Raw genomic sequence first — 25,042 nt, 5'->3', positions numbered from 1 at the left:
TTTCCTCATGCCATGTGGATGGCTACTGGATCATGTATGAGCAGCCCCACTACAGAGGACAGCAGTACTTCCTGAGGCCTGGCGAGTACAGGAGATACACTGACTGGGGAGGCATCAACCCTAGGATTGGCTCCTTCAAACGTTTAATGGATTTCTGCTAAAACTGTAATGTCCAATACTTCTATTGCTTAAAATAAATACCTTATTTGTCATTTTGTGCTGTGTGCTTTCAATACTGCCATATTCTGAAGCATATGATTGGTCATACACTACGGAAGGGTCATCATTAACATATTTAAAATTGACATGATTATGAACAATAATGTGATTATCAACGTTATTGAGATAGACAGTTTCTGATTGCAACAAAATGACATTGTCTCATTTATCTTTTATTGCAGGAGTTCTAATAATTATTTTGACAGACCTGCTTTATTTAGTATTCTTTATGTGCAGTAACTATTTTCCTTATGAAAAATAAGGAAGTCTGTGTGATGTCTAAGTACAGATTTTTGAATTTACACATTTTATCACCTGAACCTAGAAGTCTTTTCAGAAATTCCGTAAAAAAGTCAATTTATATTGTTTACGGAAACATTACAATTAACGATGGATGGCGTAACTGCTTCTACCATGCCCTATTGGAGAAATAAGAGACAAGACCAGTTTCAGGTCCCAAAATGCCAACATTATCTTCCTTAGTGCTTTCCACAGAACAGGCAATTGATTAAAGACTGAGACTGCTTTGTGCACATTTGGTGAGCCCTTGTCTATATGCTATTTGCCTCCTCCCAAGTGAGGCGAACTTGGATTTGGGAGCAGTTTCCTTTCATTCTGGACCAAGAAGAACTTCTGGAATGTCAGAAGTATAGTACTGAAGCCTTTTCAAATCATAATGGGTGACACCATGGAAGTTGAACTCAAGAACTTACTCTTGTGGTTCTCTAAGCTAGTGTAATGTCATAGGTGTGCTGCCACCAAGTATGTTGGGATAACATGTTACCCTGGCAGGCAGCCCTGTTCCGGTCAAAATGCCAGACCATCTGCAAATTCCTTCCCAAAATTTTATTTACAAACATAAAACTAAATGCTAACATAAATCACATGGTTCACAAAAGCATAACACAATATTAATGTCATATTTATGAACCATCAAACATTTCCACTGAATGTGAAATAATAAATCACACTTTAATGTGACTGGAGAGTGCATCATCTGGGCAGTTAGCATAAAAATACACCCTGGTGACTAAACAATTAACCGGGACACACCATCAAACTGCTCTGACAGCACAATTAAAACAAAGATTTCAAAGGTGCTGTAAATGTAATTGTGATCAAGGTCAGCGCCATCAGGTGTTAAAATACATCCTGAATAGTAAGACAACTTTAACAAGCCCTGATAAGTATTCCAGGAAGACACTTAGGCAAGAAGTCCTTCAGATTAGTCTTGGAATGACTGTATAATGGAAGGACAAAGGGAATGCACAATTAAAGATTATACATTTCCCACCCTTATAACATCTTGCAGCACTGAAGCCCCTGCAGGATTGTCTGGCTCTGTTGATAAAAACGGGCCAGCAGTCCTGCAGCAGCACCTGGGTCTCTAGAGGGAGCTCTGAGCAGATGACCCTAGGGGTTTAGAAGCAGGGTTGTCTTAATGCATGGGCATGCTGGGCAGTTGCCCGAGAGCCCCATGAGCATAGGGGCCCCATGCTAATCTATATATGTTGTGACTTGCTAAGTGGTTGTGTAGGTAGGAGCCCCAGTGCACTGCTTTGCCTGGGGGGCTAAAATGCTGTTAAGACGGCCCTGTTTACAAGGAGAATGTTTGGACCTGGAAATGCTTTAGTGGAAACCTAAAGGTTAGAATTTGCACTTTACACCTTACTCCTTTTAGTAATAGGGTGTTTAAATTAATATAAATTAAATAACAATTTGCCCTGTCAATGCTACTGCTGTTTCTCCTGCCTCCTGTCTGGCTGTACTTAGTAAATGGGTTGCAATACAATACAGCTGACAAATACACAAATTTATACTAATATAATAATTATTGGTCCTACGTAGATGAAAAAACTTTATTTGTCCCCAAGGGAAAATTGGACTTTTTCCAGAAGCTGTTTAAATAAATATATAATAGATAGATAAGTAAGTAGTAAAAAAAAATATATATATATATATATATATATATACAGACATATTGCTATTGGTATAAAGAAGTAGTGTTTCTTGACACAGTTCTGCTGAATAATTTGTTGGCTGAAAGTCTTCAGAAACAAACTTCTCCACCTGACTGCTATATTCTGTCTCACTCCCTTTATCAATATACCTCATAAGTGCAGAATCATCGGAGAATTTCTGCAAGTGACATGACCTACTGTTATATTTATAGTCTGAGGTGTACAGAGTGAAGAGTAAAGGAGACAGGACTGTTTCTACTGGTGCCTCCAGTGTTGCTTATATCCATATCAGAAACACAGTCCTTGAGTCTCAAAAACTGCAGGCTGCCTGACCAATAGTCCATTATCCAGAACACCATAGGCTCATCCACCTGCATATCTCTGAGTTTACCCCTTAACAAGGATGGCTGGGTGGCATTGAAGGCACTGGAGAAATCTAAAAACATAATCCTCACAGTGCTGCCAGCTTTGTCCAGGCAAGAAATAAGCCTTTTGGAGCAGATGAATAATTGCATCCTCCACTCCAATCTTTGTCTGATAGGCAAACTGCAGCGGGACCAGATGGTTTACCACAAGAGAACTCATATTCCAGGACCAGGCTCTCAAAGGTCTTCAGGATGTAAGACGTTAAGTGCCACTGTTCTGTAGTCGTTAGGTGAAGAGGTGCCTGCCTTCTTTGGAACAGGAACAATGCAGAATGTTTTCCACAGCAGTGGCACTTTCTGAAGCCTTAGGGACAAACTGAACAGGTGACAGAGGACATCACAAAGTTGGTCAGCACAGGCTTTAAGAACTCAAGGACTGATTTCATCCAATCCTGCTGCTTTTCCTGTGTGTAGCTTCCTCAGTTGTCTCCTTACTTGGTCTTCAGTTATGGATGGTCCACACCAATGTTCAGTGGTGGACTTGTCACTGGGTATTCCAGTTGACATGGTAGGAGTTGTTAATGTAGTAGGGATAGTGTGGGGACACTGGTCATTGGAAGAGGGTGGCAATGAGAGGGAAAATCTATTAAAAAAATTAAAAGCAAATGCTGAGTTAAAATTTCTGTGGAGCATTCCCAAACAAACAAACAAGAGCTGAACCAGTCCACGCTCTGTATATCAGCAGAGCCATCTTAAATCTTAAAGCTAAAAATGAATCCCCAAGCCATAATTCAAAATATAATCAGGTAAGAATCTGTAATACAAACAAAGAGCAAGAATACTCTGACAGAGAATAATATCTAGCATATACTTTGATAATATTTTTTCATTATTAATATCTAACAATACAAATGTTTAAACAGGCGGGGACAGTAATGTTGAACAATATCTAATTTTAAAGGGCAGTAAGATGTATATCCATTTGTTGCTCTGGCATATTTATAAGAACTTTTGTTGAGTGTTCAGACCATCTTTAATCAGAGTCAGAGATATTATTTTAGTTTGTATGAGCGTACAAGCTCTTCATAAGAAGAAGAAAGCCTAAACTGGAAGGCTGGTTTGAAAAGGAAATTTATGACTGAATTATTTGTACTGTATATCCTTCCTTTCTTGTTTGTCTGAAACTACATTTGTGCATCCTTTGAAGAGGAAGAAAACAGGACTGGGTGGACTAGACCATGCCAGAGCTGAGTCATTGGGAACTTCAGTCTCGCACAGATTCAAAAGGTGCGTCAAGAAGCCACAGAATTCCTTTAAATTAATGCTGACATAGAGGCCTACTCTTCTCTGTCTCTTTCTCTCTCTTTTTCACAGCCATTTTCCATCAATGGAGGAAACCAAGCCAGCACTAATCACAATTCAAAGGCCATGCAGGAATAAAGATCAAGCTGGAGCAGAACATAAATCAAAGAGCCACCTGGCAGCAAACATCTACTTACATTGTAATGGCAATTTTGTCACACTTATTTTACTTTGTTTATTATATTGGGTATATTAGCATATTTATATCTATAGCATTTAAATATGTTTGTAAGTTTTTCTTCTGCCTATTCCACATCTGGTTGCCAGTGGTTATGTAAATGTAAAAAGAGGGAGAAGTGTTGAACTACAGTAGCAATCAACCCTGACTGTGTGGTAAGACTATGATCTACATAATAAAGGGAATAGAAGGTTAATGATACCTTACATCAGAATATAATAGTAAAACAAACTCAAAGTTACATAGCTAAACAGTAAATTCCCAACATTTTAATTGTTAAATCTTTTGCGAAATGCTTCTGTCTAGCCTTCACCTATAAATTGGTTTGCCATGAGTTCCTAGCCTGTCATAAGTCCAAGTGGGTCACAATGCATGTGTCTCCTGTAAAAGTTATGACAAAGCAGTTGTGTCAAAGGCGTTCATCAACCAAGGAACAAAACATAAACAAATGAACAATGACAATTCATTTTGTAATGAATCTAAATGGGTATTGTGAATAATGCAAGAGCAACGTTAACTATGACCAAAGCCTGGCAATGGTAATCTGGAAGTGCAATCATTTTGAATTTCCTAATGCTGCATATTGAAATCTGCTAATTGTTTTGTCATGTTGAGTCATGTGGTGACCCTGTTTTGCCCTTTATATTCTTTATTGTGTAGACCTTAATAATATGCCTAAAATCTCATACACTTAGCATTCTGTGGTTTAGTACTTCAGCACTTTCTCTCCACTTCCCTTTTACATCTGCAACCTCAAATAATAAGACAAAGTAAAGGAACCAGCAGGAGTTAAGTTACACATTTATGTATTATTGATAAAAATGCTCAAAAATATTAAGGAAGCAGCCTACAATGTGAATGTTGGCAAACCATACCCTTACAGCCTGAGTAGCAGCGCATCTTGTGTTCATAGGCAGCTCTCAGCTCATCTTTTACCACACTGTTTATGAATGGAGTATTGAAACAGGCCACCTGCTTGTCTCAACAGAGTTGTCTTCATCATGGTCTTCTCTTCATGGCCAGATGTTGAGAGAGATACAGGTAAAGGCAAGGTGACAAACTTTATACCATTCTTATCACAAACCACAAGTCAATTTGGTGTCATGGTCCAGAATGATCTCCAATTCAAAAACATCAAATCATAAACAGCCATACTTCAGATCAATAGAATTTGTTTAATTGGGAATTTGTCTCTAGGAATAGGCCACTTCATAAGTTATTCTTGAAAATGCTTAGTGGATTATTGCTATATTTTTAAAGAAAGTCAAGTTAAAGACAATAATAGAATGAGAAAAATCTTTAAGAGCATGTTTTGCTATGAAAAGTATCCTTTTTCTAAAAGAACAGTGCCTGTAAGCCAGTCCTAAACCTCTAACAGAATGGCAAAGAAGAAGAGTGGTGTTTATTCAGTAAACTGTAGGTTAGGATGAATTGCACTTACTTTTAAATGTTGTTTCAGTAATGGAAAAAAGACTATAAAATAGAAAACTACTATATATAATAGCTTAGCTATACTGTACATGACAATTGAAATCAGGATACAATGAATGCTAACACTCTTCACAATGATTTTTCAAATGGAGGCATGTTCTAGGTACATTTTAAAGCAGAACATAGCTGATTCATCAGCTCCATACATTAGACAAACAAAACACTTTTGTACAGCATTAGAGTATAAAAACCGCAGCGTCTCATAGACTTTCAAAGACAATCACTGAAAATACAAAATGGGCAAGGTAGGACAGTTTTTACAGTTCTGTATTACTTGTATTACCAAAAGTAAAACTTTGCTTTTACTATTTTGTTCTTTTTTTACAGATCATCTTCTACGAAGACAGGAATTTCCAGGGTCGCTACTATGAATGCAGCAGCGACTGCACTGACCTGCACTCCTACTTCAGCCGTTGTAACTCCATCCGAGTGGAGAGCGGTTGCTGGATGGTCTATGAGCACCCCAACTACACGGGTTACCAGTACTTCCTGAGAAGGGGCGAGTATCCTGACTACCAGCGCTGGATGGGCTACAGTGACAGCATCAGGTCATGTCATATGATCCCACAAGTAAGTTTAAAAAAATATTTTAAACGGCTATACAGGCCTTAATTAATCGTGTTGGCATTTGGCATGTATATGTGCATAGGTCAGGTTCAGGTCAGGTTGGGGAGCATGCACGCACCCACCACATGACAAAACAGTTTGGGATCCTGGTTAGCAACACCCCAGACAGACACGCAATCCAGTCTCAACCCTTGGAAATGCAATCTATCTGCCACACTCAGGTGTTACATGGATGTCCCCTTAGCCTGGTTTGGCCACTTGGGTCCTCAACAAATCACACTCGAGGAATCGTGCCACATGGCCATAATGCTGTAGCTGACACTCCGTCAAAGTTCAGGTAATGTACCTCATTCTGTACTCCATGTGCAACCACTCATTTGACACATACTCAAACTAGTGGTACCCAAGGATTCTCCGAAGAGACACAGTACCAAAAGAGTCCAGTTTTCGTCTCAGGTCACTGGTAGCGTTCATGTCTCACAACCATATAACAAAACAGGAAACACTAGGACTTTAAAGACTTGGACGTTCATCCTTTTGCACAGATATTGGGAGCGCCACACACCCCTTTCTAGCGACATCATGACCCCCCATGCTCTCCCAATCCATCTACTGACTTCATAGGAAGAGTCACCAGAGACATGAATGTCACTGCCAAGGTAAGTAAACCTGTTGATGAAGTCGGCATTCTTTCAGCAGACTGACACACTGCCGATGGCTGTGCCCAAGAGGTCATTAAAGGCCTGGATCTCGGTTGTGCTTAAAAGTTATATAATTACACCAAAATGTAAAAATACAGCAAATGAAGGAAAGTTATGGAAAACAGTGTAGGGCTTGTAAACTGCTAGGTGTATCTTGGCTAAAATGATGAGTGTTTCTATTTTATTTATTATGTTGCAATTAGTAAAGTTCAAATACTTTAAGAGGGCCAATGGTGCATATTTGCATTGAAGAGCTTTTTTGGTTTTTCATCAGTTTGTCTCTTCTTTAGGAACTCGCTGACAGGTCAGGAATATCTCAGGCAATCTCCACTCCATCATGCCTGCCGTGCAAGAAGCCATTAACCAAGTGGCAAGACACTACATCCAATTTTTATATGCTATGGGTGTGCATACATAAAACATAACATGTTTTTGCCAGCAGTGTCTGGTTCTTATAATGTAACCAGAGCATTGGACTGCATTCATTTTGCAATAAGGGCACCTAGCAAGAATGTAAATGTATGTAGTTATACAGGTATTACACATATGAAAAAGTTTGGGAACCCCTCTTAATTCTTTGGATTTTTTTTTTATCATTGGCTGAGCTTTCAAAGTAGCAACTTCCTTTTAATATATGACATGCCTTATGGAAAGAGTAGTATTTCAGCAGTGACATTAAGTTTATTGGATTAACAGAAAATATGCAATATAAATTATAACAAAATTAGACAGGTGCAGAGATATTACATCAATACTTATTTGAGCCACCTTTTGCAAATATAACAGCTTCTATATGCCTCCTGTAGCCTTTGATGAGTGTCTGGATTCTGGATGGAGGTATTTTTGACCATTCTTCCATACAAAATCTCTCCAGTTCAGTTAAATCTGATGGCTGCCGAGCAAGGACAGCCTGCTTCAAATCATCCAATAGATTTTCGATGATATTCAAGTCAGGGAACTGTGACTGCCATTCCAGAACATTGTACTTCTCCCTCTGCATGAATGCCTTTGTAGATTTCGAACTGTGTTTAACAAGGGCCCCAGTCCCTGAACTAGCCACACAGTCCCACAGCATGATGGAACCTCCACCAAATTTGACAGTAGGTAGCAGGTGTTTTTCTTGGAATGCAGTGTTCTTCTTCCACCATGCAAAGCGCTTTTTGTTATGACCAAATAACTCAATTTTTGTCTCATCAGTCCAAAGCACTTTGTTCCAAAATGAATCTGGCTTGTCTAAATGAGCATTTGTATAAAACAAGCGACTCTGTTTGTGGCATGAGTGCAGAAAGGGCTTCTTTCTTATCACCCTGCCATACAGATGTTCTTTGTGGTAATTGCGCTGAATTGTAGAATGATGTACAGATACACCATCTGCAGCAAGATGTTCTTGCAGGTCTTTGGAGGTGATCTGTGGATTGTCTGTAACCATTCTCACAATCCTGCGCATATGCCGCTCCTGTATTTTTCTTGGCCTGCCAGACCTGGCTTTAACAGCAACTGTGCCTGTGGCCTTCCATTTCTTGATTACATTCCTTACAGTTGAAGCTGAGAGTTTAAACCTCTGAGATAGCTTTTTGTAGCCTTCCCCTAAACCATGATACTGAACAATTTTTGTTTTCAGATCTTTTGAGAGTTGCTTTGAGGATCCCATTCTGTCACTCTTCAGAGGAGAGTCAAAGGGAAGCACAACTTGCAATTGACCACCTTAAATACCTTTTTTCATGATTGGACACACCTGTCTATGAAGTTCAAAGCTTAAAGAGCTAATCCAACCAATTTGGTGTTGCAAGTAATCAGTATTGAGCAGTTACATGCATTCAAATCAGCAAAATTACAAGGGGACCCAATTTTTTGCACGGCCAGTTTTTCACATTTGATTTAATTTCATACAACTAAATACTGCTTCACTAAAAATATTTGTTCGGAAAACACCCCAGTACTCAGATGTTCCTAGGAAATGAAAGACATACCACTGTTATCTTTTTTGTTGAAAGTAGAGTAAATTATTATGCAGGCTGAGAGGGGTTCCCAAACTTTTTCATATGACTGTATATTACATTACTGCACATGGCTATCTGTGATGCCATGAAATGATAAACATCATATCTCAGTGGCCTGGGTCAGCCCATTTATTTATTCTGAGGTAAAGTAGTTTTGCCAGTTGTGACGGCGCTCTATGTGGTGGCAGGCTAACTGGCAGACCTCTCTGTGCTTCATATGGCCTGTATCATTTATTGCAAAAGAAATCACGTTATTACGTGTACCAGATGATAGTGGCTACCCACTTAGACGCTGGTGCCTTATGCCTTTCTCTGACCTACAGAGCACAGAGAAGAGGTGCCATAATGCAGCATATGATCTTCTATCAACCAATTACACATTTGTTTGTATCTTGACCTCACCTCTCCAGTTTGTAATGGTTGCACAATGCTAGGAGAACATCATCTAAACAGAGAATTTATCAACATATTACAGCCCATAACATAAGCAATATTACATGAGTGTTTACATAATTTAACATTTTTACTTCTTTCAACAGTACAGAGGATCATACAGGATGAAGATTTATGAACGAGAAAACTTTAGTGGTCATATGATGGAGTGCATGGATGACTGTGAGTCTGTTCAGGACCGCTTCAGAAATCCAGATATTCACTCCTGCCATGTGGACGGCTACTGGATCATGTATGAGCAGCCCCACTACAGAGGACGCCAGTACTTCCTGAGGCCCGGCGAGTACAGGAGATACAGTGACTGGGGAGGCATGAACCCCAGGATTGGCTCCTTCAGACGTATCATGGATTACTGTTAAACATGTAATGTCTGATCCTGCTACGCATGAAATAAAGGTTCTTCAAAATCTTATTTGATTTTCTAAGCTGTGTGATATCAATATTTTAGAGAACATGAGTGATGTTGTCTTATGGTGACATCGGATATATACTTGACAAGAGTTTAATGCCTTGACCTAGAAATCAAAAACTCTTTAAAAAAATGGCAAACTACATTAAGCTATATTTTGCCAGGCAAGTCTTTTATATTATTTATGAAGAGCACTCAATAAACTTTCTTATAAATATCAATATAGATGCAAAGCAAGAAGGCAATTTTAAAGTTAAAGAATATAATTTAATCAAGTCAATGCCATCATGTATTCAGCTGATTCTGGGGTAACAAATCACACCTTCACGTAACTGATGTAACTGTGCATCTTTATGGGTAACTAACATAAAAATATGCATCTATGGCACCATATACAACCTTGACACAATATGATTATAAGAAAAATATGATAGGTGTCGAGTTTTGAAATTAATTGTTTTACTATTAAACCATATATAGTTTACAAGTTTAGGTGGCACAGATAAGAGCTTCTTTTGCAACTCAATGTCACAGGCCACCTGTGGATACAGATACCCATCTAGCAGTTGGGAACTGACTGGAGCCAAGGTTAATAATGGCAGACCAAAAAAAAAGAAAGATGGCAGATGCAAAAAAGAAAACAGTTCAATGGAAAACAGCACCGTTCTGGAGGGAGCAATTATCCACAAGAAAAATAAGTGAAAAACCCAATGCAGAAAGACAAAAATCAAAGCTAAACTAAAAAAAATAAATAAGGAACATTCCTGGGTAAATACAGAAGCCCCAAACACTAAAAAATATATGGTTCTGTAACAGTTGCTAAAATAAAACAAGGACTCCACTGACACTAAAAAATCTGGAGTCTTCCAGGCTTTTAGGAGCCTTTACCACTCCTATTATGCAGCCAACTACTGTGACACCCAGCATCCCTTTAGCACTGGCATGTGCACAGCTACTCCATCTACTATGTAACCCAGCCTCTGTATATCCACTGACATGCTCATGGCTAAAACACCAGCAGTATCACCCAAAATTCTCTTGCAACTACTGTGGAAACTACTTAAACCCTTCTTCTCCTTCTCCACCTTTACCTCTACCTCCACCTCTACACATCAGCAAAAAACAACCTCTTACTATAGCCCTTCCAAAGCCCCATCAATTCTGGTATTGGCCTACCATCTTTTAAGGTCACAAGCACTTATAATTGACTAAACCCTAAAATCCCTACCATATCCACGGGATTCTGATAGAAAAGAAACTCACAGCAGAAAGAGACAAGACATGGAAATATATCAACTAAAAACAATAATCTAAACTAATCTCACAAAAATAAAGCCAAACATCCAAACAATGAAAAGAAAGCCACAATACAATTACCTGACAATTAAGGTGTCTGTTTGGCTTGGGCTGCATTTAAAATACTGCCAGATATGCTCGACAACTCATTCGATCCACCGCTACTAAAGAAAAACCAAAAATGGACTCTCTGCAACTATAGAATCATGGGTAAGCTTATGTTCTACACTTAAGCACACCATATAAATACAACTCCACATGCTAGTGCTCCAGACACTCCGTGTTTTCTTTTTTTTTGTCTCTGACTGGCCCCTCATGTTATCACTTAGGTGAGACCCATGTCATCACACGCAGCTTCCTGTCTGGTAGTCTTAAATCTTAAGGAAATCTTTTCCTAGCAAAATCCAAAGGACTAATTAAAATGAGTATTTCTAATTTTGTATCTAAGCATGTCAACCAATGAATTCTTTGTAAGCACTTTGCTTTTACAGAGAAAAGCAAATTTCTGGCAGAGCAATAAAAAATAAAAAATAAAATTCAGATGTTAGTGTCAGTAGGCTTTATGCCGTAGGAACCAATTTACCTGAACTATTCTATAAAATTTCAGTAATTATTTACCGTTTTCATTTTGCTCTTTCTGATCATAAAATAGGTCATTATGATAGCAAGAATTCATAATTAATTGCAGAAATATGGTATTTGAGGGTTCCTCTAGAGTGCCTCTTTCTCTAGAATCATTTGGCTTGTAGTGGTCTGGTGCCACTCAGATTCATACAGTCGAAGGTACTGTGATTTTTTTTTTTGGTGGGGATACCAGTAATGCACCCAGCCTTTGCCTGACCTGTACTCACTTACAGACAGAGACACAAAATCCAAAAAATCAAATAAATGAATGAATAATCTTAAAAATGTTAGGAAATTAAGGCGCTTTTTAAATAAACAGGATTCTGAGAAACTAATTCATGCATTTATCTCTAGTAGGATTGACTACTGCAATGCAGTGTTCACTGGATGTTCAAACTGTTCTTTATACAGCCTCCAGTTAATCCAAAATGCGGCTGCAAGAATTATTACAAGAACAAGAAAATATGAACACATAACTCCAGTTCTTAAATCCTTACACTGGCTCCCGGTTAAGTTTAGGGCTGATTTCAAAATCCTTCTTTTAACATATAAAGGATTAAATGGTCGAGGTCCAGCTTACTTGTCTGAACTTATCATGACTTATAAACCTGAGCGCACATTAAGATCTCAAGATGCCGGTCTGCTTATGATTCCAAGGATTAATAAAATAACAGTGGGAGGTCGAGCTTTTAGTTACAGGGCCCCTAAACTGTGGAATGGTCTGCCTGCTACTATAAAAGATGCCCCTTCGGTCTCAGCTTTTAAATCCCGGCTGAAGACTCACTACTTCAGTTTAGCATATCCTGACTAGAGCTGCTGATTAACTGTACAGACTGCATCTCTGTTGTTAGTCATTAGCACTTAAACATAAGTAACATGACAGTTATAATTGTATACTAACCCTCACTTATTCTGTTTTTCTTCTCGGTACTCAAATGTGGCACTTGGTGCCATGGCCCACCTGCCAAGTTGTTTTGCCTGCCTAAGGAAAAGTAATCCCAGATGGAGGATCGCAGGAATCGTGGGAAAGAGGGGTCCTTTCATCGGATTGGCTGGCCCAGCACTGTTTCAGCCGTGGAATGGCCAAATGGGGGAGGCAGCTTGAAGGATGAGGTCTCCAGGACTCTACACAAATCCAAATCTTATTATGGGATATATCATCTACTGTTAAATTCTGCTCTGTACTTCTAAAATTTATATTTTTTATTTCTTACTATATTGAGAAATTGTTCTGTTCTGTGTACTGCATTGTATTGTATTGACCCCCTTCTTTTGACACCCACTGCACGCCCAACCTACCTGGAAAGGGGTCTCTCTTTGAACTGCCTTTCCCAAGATTTCTTCCATTTTTTCCCTACAAGGTTTTTTTGGGAGTTTTTCCTTGTCTTCTTAGAGAGTCAAGGCTGGGGGGCTGTCAAGAGGCAGGGCCTGTTAAAGCCCATTGCGGCACTTCCTGTGTGATTTTGGGCTATACAAAAATAAACTGTATTGTATTGTATTGTATAATAATATATTAGATGGCAAATAAATATAAACAATAAATAATTAGATAACACTCCCCTTCCCCTATAGCGATAACAAATACAACAAACAAAAATAATCACCTAATAACAAAGACCCACGACAATATCCATGAATCAGTCCCAGTGCAGCCTTAAGAGAAGAAGTGGTATGGAGGAAAAGATGATGATCCCGGGAGCAGCTTTCCATAGGTAATGTAATAAACAGTCCTCCTGGAAGTCCTGATGTGGCGAGGGGTGAGATTTGGGGAGCACTCCCTCCAATGAAGCACAATTACCAATCCAACACTACTCACACGACAGTCCGGTACGAGACAGTCCATACATCCTTACAGGTTCACGATCCAGGGTATAAATGATATTCCACAGGGATATGGCAGACGAGACAAACGGGTGAACAGAAACACAGACAATGGCCTCCTTTTCAGCTTAGCTGGCTCCTTTACAAGATTCCAGCCGACCCCTCTTGTCCCCAGCAGCCCCTGCGTTCTCAAACATCCAATCAGGGCAATACACTTGGGGCAGCTGGAAAGTGAAGTCCCTTAAGTTGTAGCACTGCTACGGGCTCAAAAACTAATCAGCACATCTTCATCTCATAACAGGCTTAAGTTTCGAGGATGGTATTTTTCAGTCCAGCTGTTTTAGCTCTAGACTGTCCTCAAGAAACTGTGACACAAAGACACACACCCATCATTGAGATATCAACGTTTTTTGTATTAAGGGTCTCTAAAACATTGAGATCTGTTGAAAAGTGGAGATTGAAATTTTTGATAAATCTAAAGCTTTCACTCCTCCCCCATAGATAATAGGTTGTGGTGGGGGAGGGCACAAAGCAAATAAAATCAAACATTTCTATGGTTTAGACCAAGAAAGCTGCATGATTTTAAGTTTTGTCTTTGTCTTTTTAAATTTTTATGTCACGATTAAAGACATCATTTGCTTTTGATCCTGTTAGTGTAATGATTATAAGCTCATATAATATTTTTCCCACTCAAAATAAATAGTGGTTGAATCTAAAAAGTGGTCAGGACAAGTCTAAACTCATTTATCCTTTACTCTGAAGATGGTCGCAACACAAATTAGTAACATTAATAAATTATGAAGGTGGTAATTCAAGAAAAACAATAATTTATAGAATGAAAGTAGAAAATTAGGAGAATATTAAATTAAGTAAAAGACATCAAACAAAACATAAATATATTCAAAAGAAAGAAGCATTCAAATAAACAGGCCATATGAGACAATAAGAATGCACGAAACAAACTGTATTCCCCATGTCACGTGTGTGTGCTTGGAATGCAGCTTCACCCTTCAAAGTCAAAGTTCTGGGGCACTTTGAGACCAACCCTGTATAATTATAACTTTGAAAAAAAAAAACAAACACGCAAAACAAGTCTTCTTAGACCAGAGTCCTATTCCAGCTGTTGAAGATGGTGGTCCTTCCTGATCTTATGGCTGCCAGGCAGGAAGAGGTGAGTCCAGGTGGGTGGACACCAGAAGTGGCATCATTGGAGGAGAGCTGTCAGTCTTCTGGTCTGTACAGGCAGGAAAAGAGAGAGCATTATTACACAGCACCACTCACTGGATTGGTGGAAAATTACCTTCAAATGAGCCCTTAAACTGTCTCTCGGGCACACACATGTGACAGCATTTTCTGGTACATTGACCTAACTGGTGTCACACATGTGCGGTTAGGAGGGAGCTGAGTGGTCCAAGTAGAGGTAATTACCAGCCAGGCCAGGGGGTGGTGGGGTGCACTAAACCTACCTCTAGCATCTCTGCAGGCCAAACACGGGAAATCCTGCCTAATTCAATGCCACTTCCGGTGCCCAGACCGATGCCACTTCCGGTTCTGGTGCCCAGACTGACACCACTTCCGGTTCCGGCTAGATGACATCACTTCAACTTTCGGCTTAAAAATCCGCCATCTTTCCCTAACAAGATCAGTTCAGTTTTAGAACTTAAACAGAGCACATCATTGCTATTCTCTTTGCCTTTTTGCAGCTAAGGACAATATATGGGTGTCTGCCCCAAACCTTTTTTCGTGTTTTGAGACTACTTCTTATACACTGGCTATAACTTCATTCTTTACTCAATATTCATGTTCTATCCCACAAAATTAAGGTCAGACATTTCTCTTTCATCGTTTTTACATCAGAAGTATTAGTTATTATGTTGTATGCAGAATAAGTTGTAAACTTCAGTAACATTTTTACCAAAAAATGCACTTTGAATGTTATTCCTATTTCCACAGGTATTGGAATAAACTTCCAAACACTATAAAAGTGTTAGTGAACACCCAGGAAAAAATTGTTATGAAATATCTATAAGTAAAATATCTAGATTGGCTGTTTTGTAGCAGTACAAAAAACAAAATTCTTTTTCCCCACTTTTACTGTTTTCAAATAAGTGTCTATAACGTACATATCCATTATTGAAGGTCCATGTATCATTTTGTCAGAATACATATATGGTTGGTAAAGAAGCTATACTGTTTATCCAAATTACAACACTAATAGTTGCAACATTCAAAAACATCTTTACAAAAGAAAATAAAATCTGATATATATATGTAACCAGGGTAGATTTTGCAGAATGTATTTTGTTAATAAAGTTAATGTCATAATTAAAATAAGTGTGGTTGCTAATTGTAACCCAAAACAGAGCAGGGGCATAAAGCTTAGCTTAACACCTGTTAGTGCTCCCTCATTGGTCAATCCTCAGGTTGTGTCAGGTAGACACAGGGACAGGATTGGAGAAAAAGGGAGGACTGGAGGAACACAGAAGTAAAAGAGGGGAGAGAGAACACACGTGGATTAGAGTTGAATGCCGTTAAGAGAGAAAGGATAACTTTAGTGGAACGCTGAAGTGAGACACAACTGTAAGAAGACAGCTTTTTTAATTATTTGTTTGATTTATGTGGTTTGAGGTAAAGCTCAAGTGAAGGGGCCAGTGCTATTTTGTTTGTTGGCCACTACACACCTGAACTAGGTTTGGGGCCCCCAACGGACTGACTAATTGCTCTTAAAGGGTATATGTACTAACGGTGAGCTTACCAGTAGTGTTGAAAAGACGGTGCATAGTTTTGAAAAAAGGTTATCATTGTTGTATTTTTTTATCGTGTTGTACATAGTTATAATATGCAAATGTTTGGTTGTCTGTTTCTTGGTTTCAAGTAAAGAGAAAGTTTTCTGTTCTTTAAACTGAGTGAAAAGTGTGATTTGTTACGAGCCAAATGAGCTAAATGGTTGAAAGTAAATTTAACTATTGGGTGGCAATACCAAACTAAAGAACTCAGGGCCTCACACACTGCTTTAGAAGGAAAGACTGTGCAAGGGGGTTACATATAGAAAGCAGAAAACGTATAGGGTGGAAAATGGCCTCATTTGATAGTTGAAACACCTGCCTCAGTTAATAGATAATAGTGTGTCCATCAAATGCCATGCAATTGAATGAGGATGTTCAAGAAAGGCATGGGGTACGATTGAAGGCCTGTGCTGCAGTAATACAAGAATTAGGCCATCTTTGAAAGAAGAAAGAAAAATATTGCAACGTGGTATCGGGATATACAATACGCCATTTTAATGGAAAAACACTGTAGTTTAATTATAAAAATTAGAAAATGAATGTTTTTTTAAAAACATTTTGTATTATTGCTCAATTCTGGCTGTGGGTCCAAAATAATGGTGCTGAATTTAAAGGGTTAAGGGCTCTGGTGATGGTAATTACCTGTCGTACCTGGGGTTGGCACTGTGTTCTAATGCCTTCTCCTTTCCTCCTTCTGCAGAATGGAAAATTGATGGCTGTTCCACCTCAGATGTCACTTCTGTTGTCCGCCCTCCTGGACCCTCCCCTTCCTGCCTGGAAACCATATACCTGGAAATTCAGCCATTTTAAATGAGTTCTGTATTTGACTCCCATCTGAAAAGACATCTCTTTACCCTTTGTAAAAAGAACCATTTAGCTTTTATACATTTCCATTACATGGACGTGCCCCAAACCTTTTCCGGTATTTTCTATTTTTTTTACACCCACCAAATGCCACAACCCCCACCCATATAAAACAAACAAATCACAAGGACAAAGTCCTCTGATGCAAGAAAAAGAAAGACAATCCAATTCTTGAACGATGGAAGAAACACAGTTGAAAACGTTAAAAAGCTGGCATGTACCTGTCTTTAACTGAAGCAGTAGTAACTGCTTGAAAATAAAAGGTGGATGGCACAGTCCCAAGGAAAATAAACCAGAATCATCTCTCCATGTGTGTTGTGAAGTTGCACTATTCAATATGATATTTCAGGTGCCCACCTTACTGCCTGTGACTCCAAGACTGTAACTGTGTCTGACTTTGACTTTTTATGTTAAAGCTGACCGCAGACCCCCCCCAGAGATTCATTTTCTCCAGGGATACTGCTATCTGGAATAATCATAATGGATATAAAGGGGTAGGCAAAGTAGGTTTACAGTTGTTCATACAGAAAAATACATGTATAGTCATATGAAAAATTTTGGGAACCCCTCTCAGCCTACATAATAATTTACTCTACTTTCAACAAAAAAAGATAACAGTGGTATGTCTTTCATTTCCTAGGAACATCTGAGTACTGGGGTGTTTTCCGAACAAAGATTTTTAGTGAAGCAGTATTTAGTTGTATGAAATTAAATCAAATGTGAAAAACTGCCTGTGCAAAAATTTGGGTCCCCTTGTAATTTTGCTGATTTGAATGCATGCAACTGCTCAATACTGATTACTTGCAACACCAAATTGATTGGATTAGCTCGTTAAGCCTTGAACTTCATAGATAGATGTGTCCAATCACGAGAAAATGTATTTAAGGTGGTCAATTGCAAGTTGTGCTTCCCTTTGACTCTTCTCTGAAGAGTGACAGCATGGGATCCTCAAAGCAACCCTCAAAAGATCTGAAAACAAAGATTGTTCTGTATCAAGGTTTAGGGGAAGGCTACAAAAAGCTATCTCAGATGTTTAAACTCTCAGTTTCAACTGTAAGGAATGTAATCAGGAAATGGAAGGCCACAGGCACAGTTGCTGTTAAACCCAGGTCTGGCAGGCCAAGAAAAATACAGGAGCGGCATATGTGTAGGATTGTGAGAATGGTTACAGACAACCCACAGATCACCTCCAAAGATCTGCAAGAACATCTTGCTGCAGATGGTGTATCTGTACATCGTTCTACAATTCAGCGCATTTTGCACAAAGAATATCTGTATGGCAGGGTGATGAGAAAGAAGCCCTTTCTGCATTCACGTCACAAACAGAGTCGCTCGTTGTATGCCAATTCTCATTTAGACAAGCCAGATTTATTTTGGAACAAAGTGCTTTGGACTGATGAGACAAAAAATTGAGTTATTTGGTCATAACAAAAAGCGCTCTGCATGGCGGAAGAAGAACACCGCATCCCAAGAAAAACACCTGCTACCTACTGTCAAATTTGGTGGAGGTTCCATCATGCTGTGGGGCTGTGTGGCTAGTTCAGGGACTGGGGCCCTTGTTAAAGTCGAGGGTCGGATGAATTCAACCCAATATCAACAGATTCTTCAGGATAATGTTCAAGCATCAGTCACAAAGTTGAAGTTACGCAGGGGTGGAATATTTCAACAAGACAATGACCCAAAACACAGTTCGAAATCTACAGAGGCATTCATGTAGAGGGAGAAGTACAATGTTCTGGAATGGCCGTCACAGTCCCCTGACTAGAATATCATCGAAAATCTATGGGATGATTTGAAGCAGGCTGTCCATGCTTGGCAGCCATCAAATTTAACTGAACTGGAGAGATTTTATATGGAAGAATGGTCAAAAATACCTCCGTCCAGAATCCAGACACTCATCAGGCTGATATATTTACAAAAGGTGGCTCAACTAAGTATTGATGTAATATCTCTGTTAGGGTTCCCAAATTTATGCACCTGTCTAATTTTGTTATGATGCATATTGCATATTTTCTGTTAATCTAATAAACTTAATGTCACTGTTGAAATACTACTGTTTCCATACTGCATGTCATATATTAAAAGGAAGTTGCTACTTTGAAAGCTCAGCCAATGATAAACAAAAATCCAAAGAATTAAGAGGTGTTCCCAAACTTTTTCATATGACTGTACATTATGATTATTACAATAGCTTTATTAACTCAATAGCTTTGTTAACTTCATTAACTCAAAAGAATGTCACAATGGCACAGTACACTTAGGTACGTAAGTGCTCAAATTGCTGGCCTCACATACTCACAGCTGTAAACCTAGTTTTGCCCACCGTTGTATATTGTTAAGATCAATTTATGTCGAACACTTTGTAATTGGTTTGTTTTATTGTGTGTTTAAACAAGTCTATATCTTTATGTGTGCACATTATGTAATTAGTAACTTGTAGTGTTTCTAATGTAATATACTTGTCACAGCACTCTGAGCCTACACCCAGCGAAGAGCCAAAAATAAACTGAATCGAATTGAATGGATTATAATGATACTGCTGAGTTGTGCTACGGGCCCTTCTAAGATGTTTTGACATGCACTTTTTGTTAAAATAGTACAAACAAAGATCTTCTTTTTAAGGTAAAATTGTGAAGATTGGCTTATGCACATCTTTTACCATTAGCAGAGTAAAGCGCCCATTGTCTGTGTCAGTTTAGGGTTAGGGTTCTCAAGCCATATTAGTTTAACAGGGAGGTTGGCTCTGATTGAATTATTATGTATGTTATACTTCAAAACATTGTGGAGATTATTGTCATATTTAAAAACAAATCAGAATAAAGATTGGGATAAATTGAAAGAAAATCTCTAAAGAATACTTTGATAAAAAAAAAAATCATTCTTAATGAAAAATGTAGAGCCTGTTAAGGACTCACTCTACTGACAGAATGGCAAAGAAAACAATAGACTGTAAGTTAAAATGTCTGGCAATGGAAAGGATGTAGTCTGTTAACCATACATGACAAGTGAAATTAGGATTCAATAAACACTGACCCTCCTTACAACGTCTGTACAAATGAAAGTAGATTCTAGGAACATTGTAAAGCAGCACATAGCTGATTCATCAGGTCCATACATTAGAATAACAAAAGTCTTTTGTACAGTGTAAAAGTATAAAAACCTTACTGTGTACTAGACTTTCAGTGTCAGTTTGTGAAACTCAAAAATGGGCAAGGTAAGGACATGTTTTGCAGTTCTGTATTTCTTGAATTATCAAAAGTGAAATTTTGCTTTTACTATTTTGTTCTTATCTTACAGATCATTTTCTATGAAGACAGGAATTTCCAGGGTCGCTACTATGAATGTAGCAGCGACTGCACTGACCTGCACTCCTACTTCAGCCGTTGTAACTCCATCCGGGTGGAGAGCGGCTGCTGGATGGTCTATGAGCGCCCCAACTACATGGGCTACCAGTACTTCCTGAGAAGGGGCGAGTATCCTGACTACCAGCGCTGGATGGGTTACAGTGATTATATCAGGTCCTGCCGTATGGTTCCTCAAGTAAGTTTTATATTTTAAAAAGTATTAAAAGTAGTGGACTAATTTATGGTGGTATCTGGTCTTAGACTAGTTGGCAACATGGTGCTAGGATTCTGTGTTGCTATTTTATTTGTTGTGTATTTCAAGTGCATTTCCCATGAGTGTCACAGATTTTTACATTTTTGAATGTCTCACAGTTGAGTGTTTTTTGCTTCCACTGCCACTCGTGTCTGGGTCAAAATGTCAATAGAAGGAAGTAGATTATTTGGTGTATATTGTAATGTTGTAATACTTTGCATAAAACTACACCTTTTCTGTCACAAAGAAAAGGATTTCAACCTACATTGAAGCTGCAAAATTTTTATTTTTAGATTGTACTAGCATGTTTGTTAAAGGGTTCATATGTATGGGTTAGTGTTATGAAATAACACGACACAACATTACTTAAAATAGTTTTCAAAGCCACTTATCCATCTGAGGACTAGGACAGTTTGGAGCCTAATGTGGCAGCCATTGTGTGCAGGACAGTCTATTACACAGTTCACTCACTCACACTGGGCCATCTTTAATTGGTTTTGGTAATCTTTTGGGTATATAGGAGGAAAATAATCTCATGCAGGCACAGGAAGGTTGTGCTGACTCCACTCAGACAGTGATTGAACCTAGAATTCAATACCATGACACAAGATCCGTTAGGCATCTGTGCTACAGTGCAGACCAGATGTTTTCACACCTAGTTCATTTGAGAAGGTTTTTCAAACTCTGGTGTGATTTCCCTGAAATCCTGGTTTGGTTAGGTAGATGTGAACACGCCAATTGCACTCTGGTGTGAATTGAAACAACAGTACCGAGACCCATTGGAAAAGGTGGTTTAGGTGCAGTGCCAGTTGAACCCTGGAATGGTTTGTATGGGGTCTGAATGTGATCCTGCATGGGACTGTTTTAACTACGTGAAATACTGTGCATTATCTATGACATTTTGTATGCTGCTGCAGTCATGCTGAGCGTCTTCTGTTGGTAATTGTGGAATCTCATTCACAGCATAATGAGTTGATGATTAACAGGGAGCATTAAAAACAACAAAAAGGTAAAATAAATAAATATTCACACAGGTACAAATACAACACACTTTGTATAAAATGACTTGCTCAGTTAGAGCAGAACCTGATTCAGTCTCTGAGCGCGTGATCAGACAGAAGTTGTTTAAAAAAAATGTACTTGTGATTGAGTCAATTAGAACACACAAAGAAACAGCAAGAAGTGAACAGAATTGCCCTGCAAAACTCCCGATCGAATGTCCTAATCTTACACCATGAATACACTATGTGTGCCGATGGGGCATCTTCTCAATGCGCACATAATCAAGCATTGCAAAATAAACATTACTAACAAATATGTACAAGTGTTAAGACAGTAGACAATGAAATAGACTAAACTGAAATTTCATTCATATTGTGGCCCCTAGAGAGTAAATATGAAACATTTTTCAGTTAAATGAAAATTAGGTGATTAAGTCTACTGTCACAAAACTGAAATATTTACCATCAACAGTCATCAGTTTCTGTTATTCTCTTGTATACTCGGCTATTTAAAACGTGACCTTCAGCACCTAAACTTAGTAATGCATCATTTTCAAGTTATTTTCCAGTTAATAATTATGGAATTTGCAACGATGCGGAAAATCCCACCATGATAGTTTTTCCATGGGAAAAATGTTTCTGCCCAATAAAGAAGTCCACGACACACTTACGAGATGCTTATTGGTATGTTTAGTTTGCATGAAAGTTTACAGTGTGAAATGCAACCTAAGTAAATGGAAATTGAAACAAAGTAATGAAATGTCCCCTGATTCAGAACAAAGCAAACGGACAATGAGTGTGAAAATGCCCTTAGTGATAGGAATCTGTGCAAAACATAAGATCAATAAATATACAGTATCATTAGACATCAATAGATGTATAACCACATCTTTTTTCTACCAATAATTATTCAATAAATCCCCTTTTCCAATCAACAGCACAGAGGGTCACACCGTATGAAGATATATGAGAGAGAAAACTTTGGAGGACAGATGATGGAGTTCATGGATGACTGTGAGTCTGTCCAGGACCGCTTCAGATATCCAGATATTTACTCCTGCCATGTGGACGGCTACTGGATTATGTACGAGCAGCCCCACTACAGAGGACGACAGTACTTCTTGAGGCCCGGAGAGTACAGGAGATATAGTGACTGGGGAGGCATGAACCCTAGGATTGGCTCCTTCAGGCGCATCATGGATATCTGCTGAATCTTTCATTATAATATCTAGCATTTGTTGTTTTGAAAATAAAATTATTCAAGTAATTTGCAAGTTCAGTGTTTTTAATGATGTTCCCTGGAGACAATATTAACAGGTTTCAGTTAATTTTGCATAGCACCCTTCACTGAGTGCTGCTGTAAGATCTTTTGTAGGATAAGCAGGGGAGATGCCCAACCAACAGGAACAGTCAATTTTCAATATCCTGGCTCAGGTCCCCATTATCAGGCCTTTGGCATTCATTGGGCAACATGCTAAATCGCACACCCGTCTCCCACTTCCAGTTCCTTGGCGTACTTGGGAGACACCTTGTAACAAGGTACTCCTTCTCCCTAGCAGTGCTCAGTAGGACTACTTATCAAAGCTCTCTAGGTTGTGTTTTAGTGATATCTGACTATTGTTTCTTTCTGATCATTTCTGTTATATATCTATCTTGCAAAAATAATTCTTTCCCTTTTTACAGTTCTCTCTAAAAATGTATGGCATAGGTTTGTAACATTCTTAACAAAACTATGTTCCGAAGACTTCCTCTCCTATTGTTTGGTATGTTATATAGACAGGTTAAAAAAGGCTCTTGAATAATAAGGAGGAGTTCAAGTCACAGATCTTATTGCTGCTGTTTATTCTGCTGATTAATCTTATTTCCATTGTAAAAATAATACACCTTGATACGTAAAAAAGGTTTGGGAGAGCCACCCATATACTTGAATAATGGCTGCAAAAGTCAAAATTGGATGCACAGTAGTGTAGAGATTAAGTCCAAAACAGAACAGATTCACAGCTGGAAGATGGCTGGGTTTTAAGCCAGGTCAAGTGAAATTATGTCAGTGGGCCTGGAACCGGAAATGATGTTAGAAGTCCCAGGCAGAATTTCCCGTGTTTGGTCTGTAGGGATAAAAGAGAAAGGGTTATTACACCCTACACCCCCTGGCCTGGTGTGGAATTACCTTCTTTTGGTCCTTTTAGCTGCCTCCGATGAAAGTAAAAATTAACTAAAGACTTAGTCAGACACTTTGACAGTTATTAGTTCTTATTTTATTTTCTCACTTGCTCCTATATTCAGCTTTTGAACTGTTATGTATATCTGGCAATAAGGTGTGGCAAATGGGCAAGGGTCCTTACCTGGCTAGAATGCCTCTGTAGGGGAAGGACAAGGGGAGAGAATAAGCACAGGGCACTAACTCCCCTGGAGTGATAGGTGGCAGCCATCCTGGGTTACTGCAGCACCATGGATTACCACAGGGCTTCATGGGAGTTGGAGTGCAGCACAGTCCTGTTGGGCTCCATGGGTGCTGCAGGGGCTGCAGAGCCCTACTACATTGGGCTTCCTCCTCACCCAGAAGTGCTTTCAGACCATGCTCATGGGCCACTGGAAGTGCTCCCTGGTGCAAATTAAAAGGAGCTAGCTAGCTGCTACTGCTCCAGGAACCAGAGTTGGGAGACAGGTGACAAACCTTGCTGGATGAGGAATGGAGGCTGAAAGAAACAGAGGAAGAAGAGAGAAAGGGAAGACAAAGACAAAGGGCTGCAGAGTGTGATGCTTTGTGCTTTTTGTGACTGTGATTTATTATTACTGTGCTGTGGGAAACAACTGACCAGCTATTCTCAATTAATAACGCCTGTGTGTTGTGTTCAACTTGTGCCTTGTGTCTGTTTGTGTCGGGTTTGGGCAGCTGGAGCGCCCCCTTTGCAGGCCACAATGGCAAATCCAAAAGAATAAGAGGAATGGCTTTTAAAGGACAATATAGAAGAAGAATTATAAGTGGGGCACAGGGTTCAAAGCATGTCTGAGTAGGAATACCAAATACTGAAATAAAAAAAAAATTGAAATCATGTGGTATAGTAGGTCCTTGGCTAAACAATAGGTGCTCCTTTTTAAATAAATAATTGCACTTCAAGAAGGTGCAGGCACCAAGTGGGCACAGATGCATTTTGCTCCGTGGTTAATTGGGATACCTGGCTGACCACGCCACATACATGTGCAGAGGTGGGCAGATTGGTCAGGTGCCTCAATGATGCCAGTGGAGCGGGCGGCTCCTCGCACCTGTGCCCAGTTAGACAGCAGCATAAAAAAGGAGCCTGCACGGGATGAAAGGAAACAAAAGGAATATGAAAGAGAGATACAGA

The 25,042-nt window shown here is 39.1% G+C and overlaps 2 protein-coding genes across 4 annotated transcripts in view; both read left to right on the top strand.

Annotated features, from left to right (window-relative positions):
* The window catches only part of LOC114656110 (gamma-crystallin M2-like), a 123,142-nt gene that overhangs the window by 53,177 nt on the left and 44,923 nt on the right, over positions 1-25,042 (top strand). For 2 of the 3 annotated variants that reach the window (XM_051931404.1, XM_051931405.1), the window contains exons 2-3: positions 20,395-20,637; positions 22,634-22,953. In XM_051931404.1, coding sequence (XP_051787364.1) covers positions 20,395-20,637; positions 22,634-22,906 — 516 coding nt within the window. In that variant the 3' untranslated portion in view covers positions 22,907-22,953. Of the gene's footprint in view, positions 1-20,394; positions 20,638-22,633; positions 22,954-25,042 lie in introns of those variants that run through there. The other variant, XM_051931406.1, reaches the window with a different exon arrangement.
* Positions 5,828-9,687, top strand: LOC114656109 (gamma-crystallin M2-like). Its single transcript, XM_028807529.2, has 2 exons — positions 5,828-6,146; positions 9,384-9,687. The coding sequence occupies exons 1-2, from the start codon at positions 6,024-6,026 to the stop codon at positions 9,654-9,656; spliced, it is 396 nt and encodes a 131-aa protein (XP_028663362.2). The 5' UTR covers positions 5,828-6,023; the 3' UTR covers positions 9,657-9,687.

This window comes from Erpetoichthys calabaricus, chromosome 8, assembly GCF_900747795.2.
Source record: "Erpetoichthys calabaricus chromosome 8, fErpCal1.3, whole genome shotgun sequence".
Classification (NCBI taxonomy): Eukaryota; Metazoa; Chordata; class Cladistia; order Polypteriformes; family Polypteridae; genus Erpetoichthys; species Erpetoichthys calabaricus.
Note: the sequence above shows the minus strand (reverse complement) of the source record. Positions and strands in the feature narration are given on the sequence as shown.

What these genes read in the sequence shown, in the direction of transcription:
- LOC114656109 (XM_028807529.2), top strand. Translation starts at nt 6,024, where the DNA reads ATGGTCTATGAGCACCCCAACTACACGGGTTACCAGTACTTCCTGAGA. An exon ending in CATGTCATATGATCCCACAA is followed by an intron (nt 6,147 to 9,383) that starts GTAAGTTTAAAA and finishes TTCTTTCAACAG; the next exon opens with TACAGAGGATCATACAGGAT.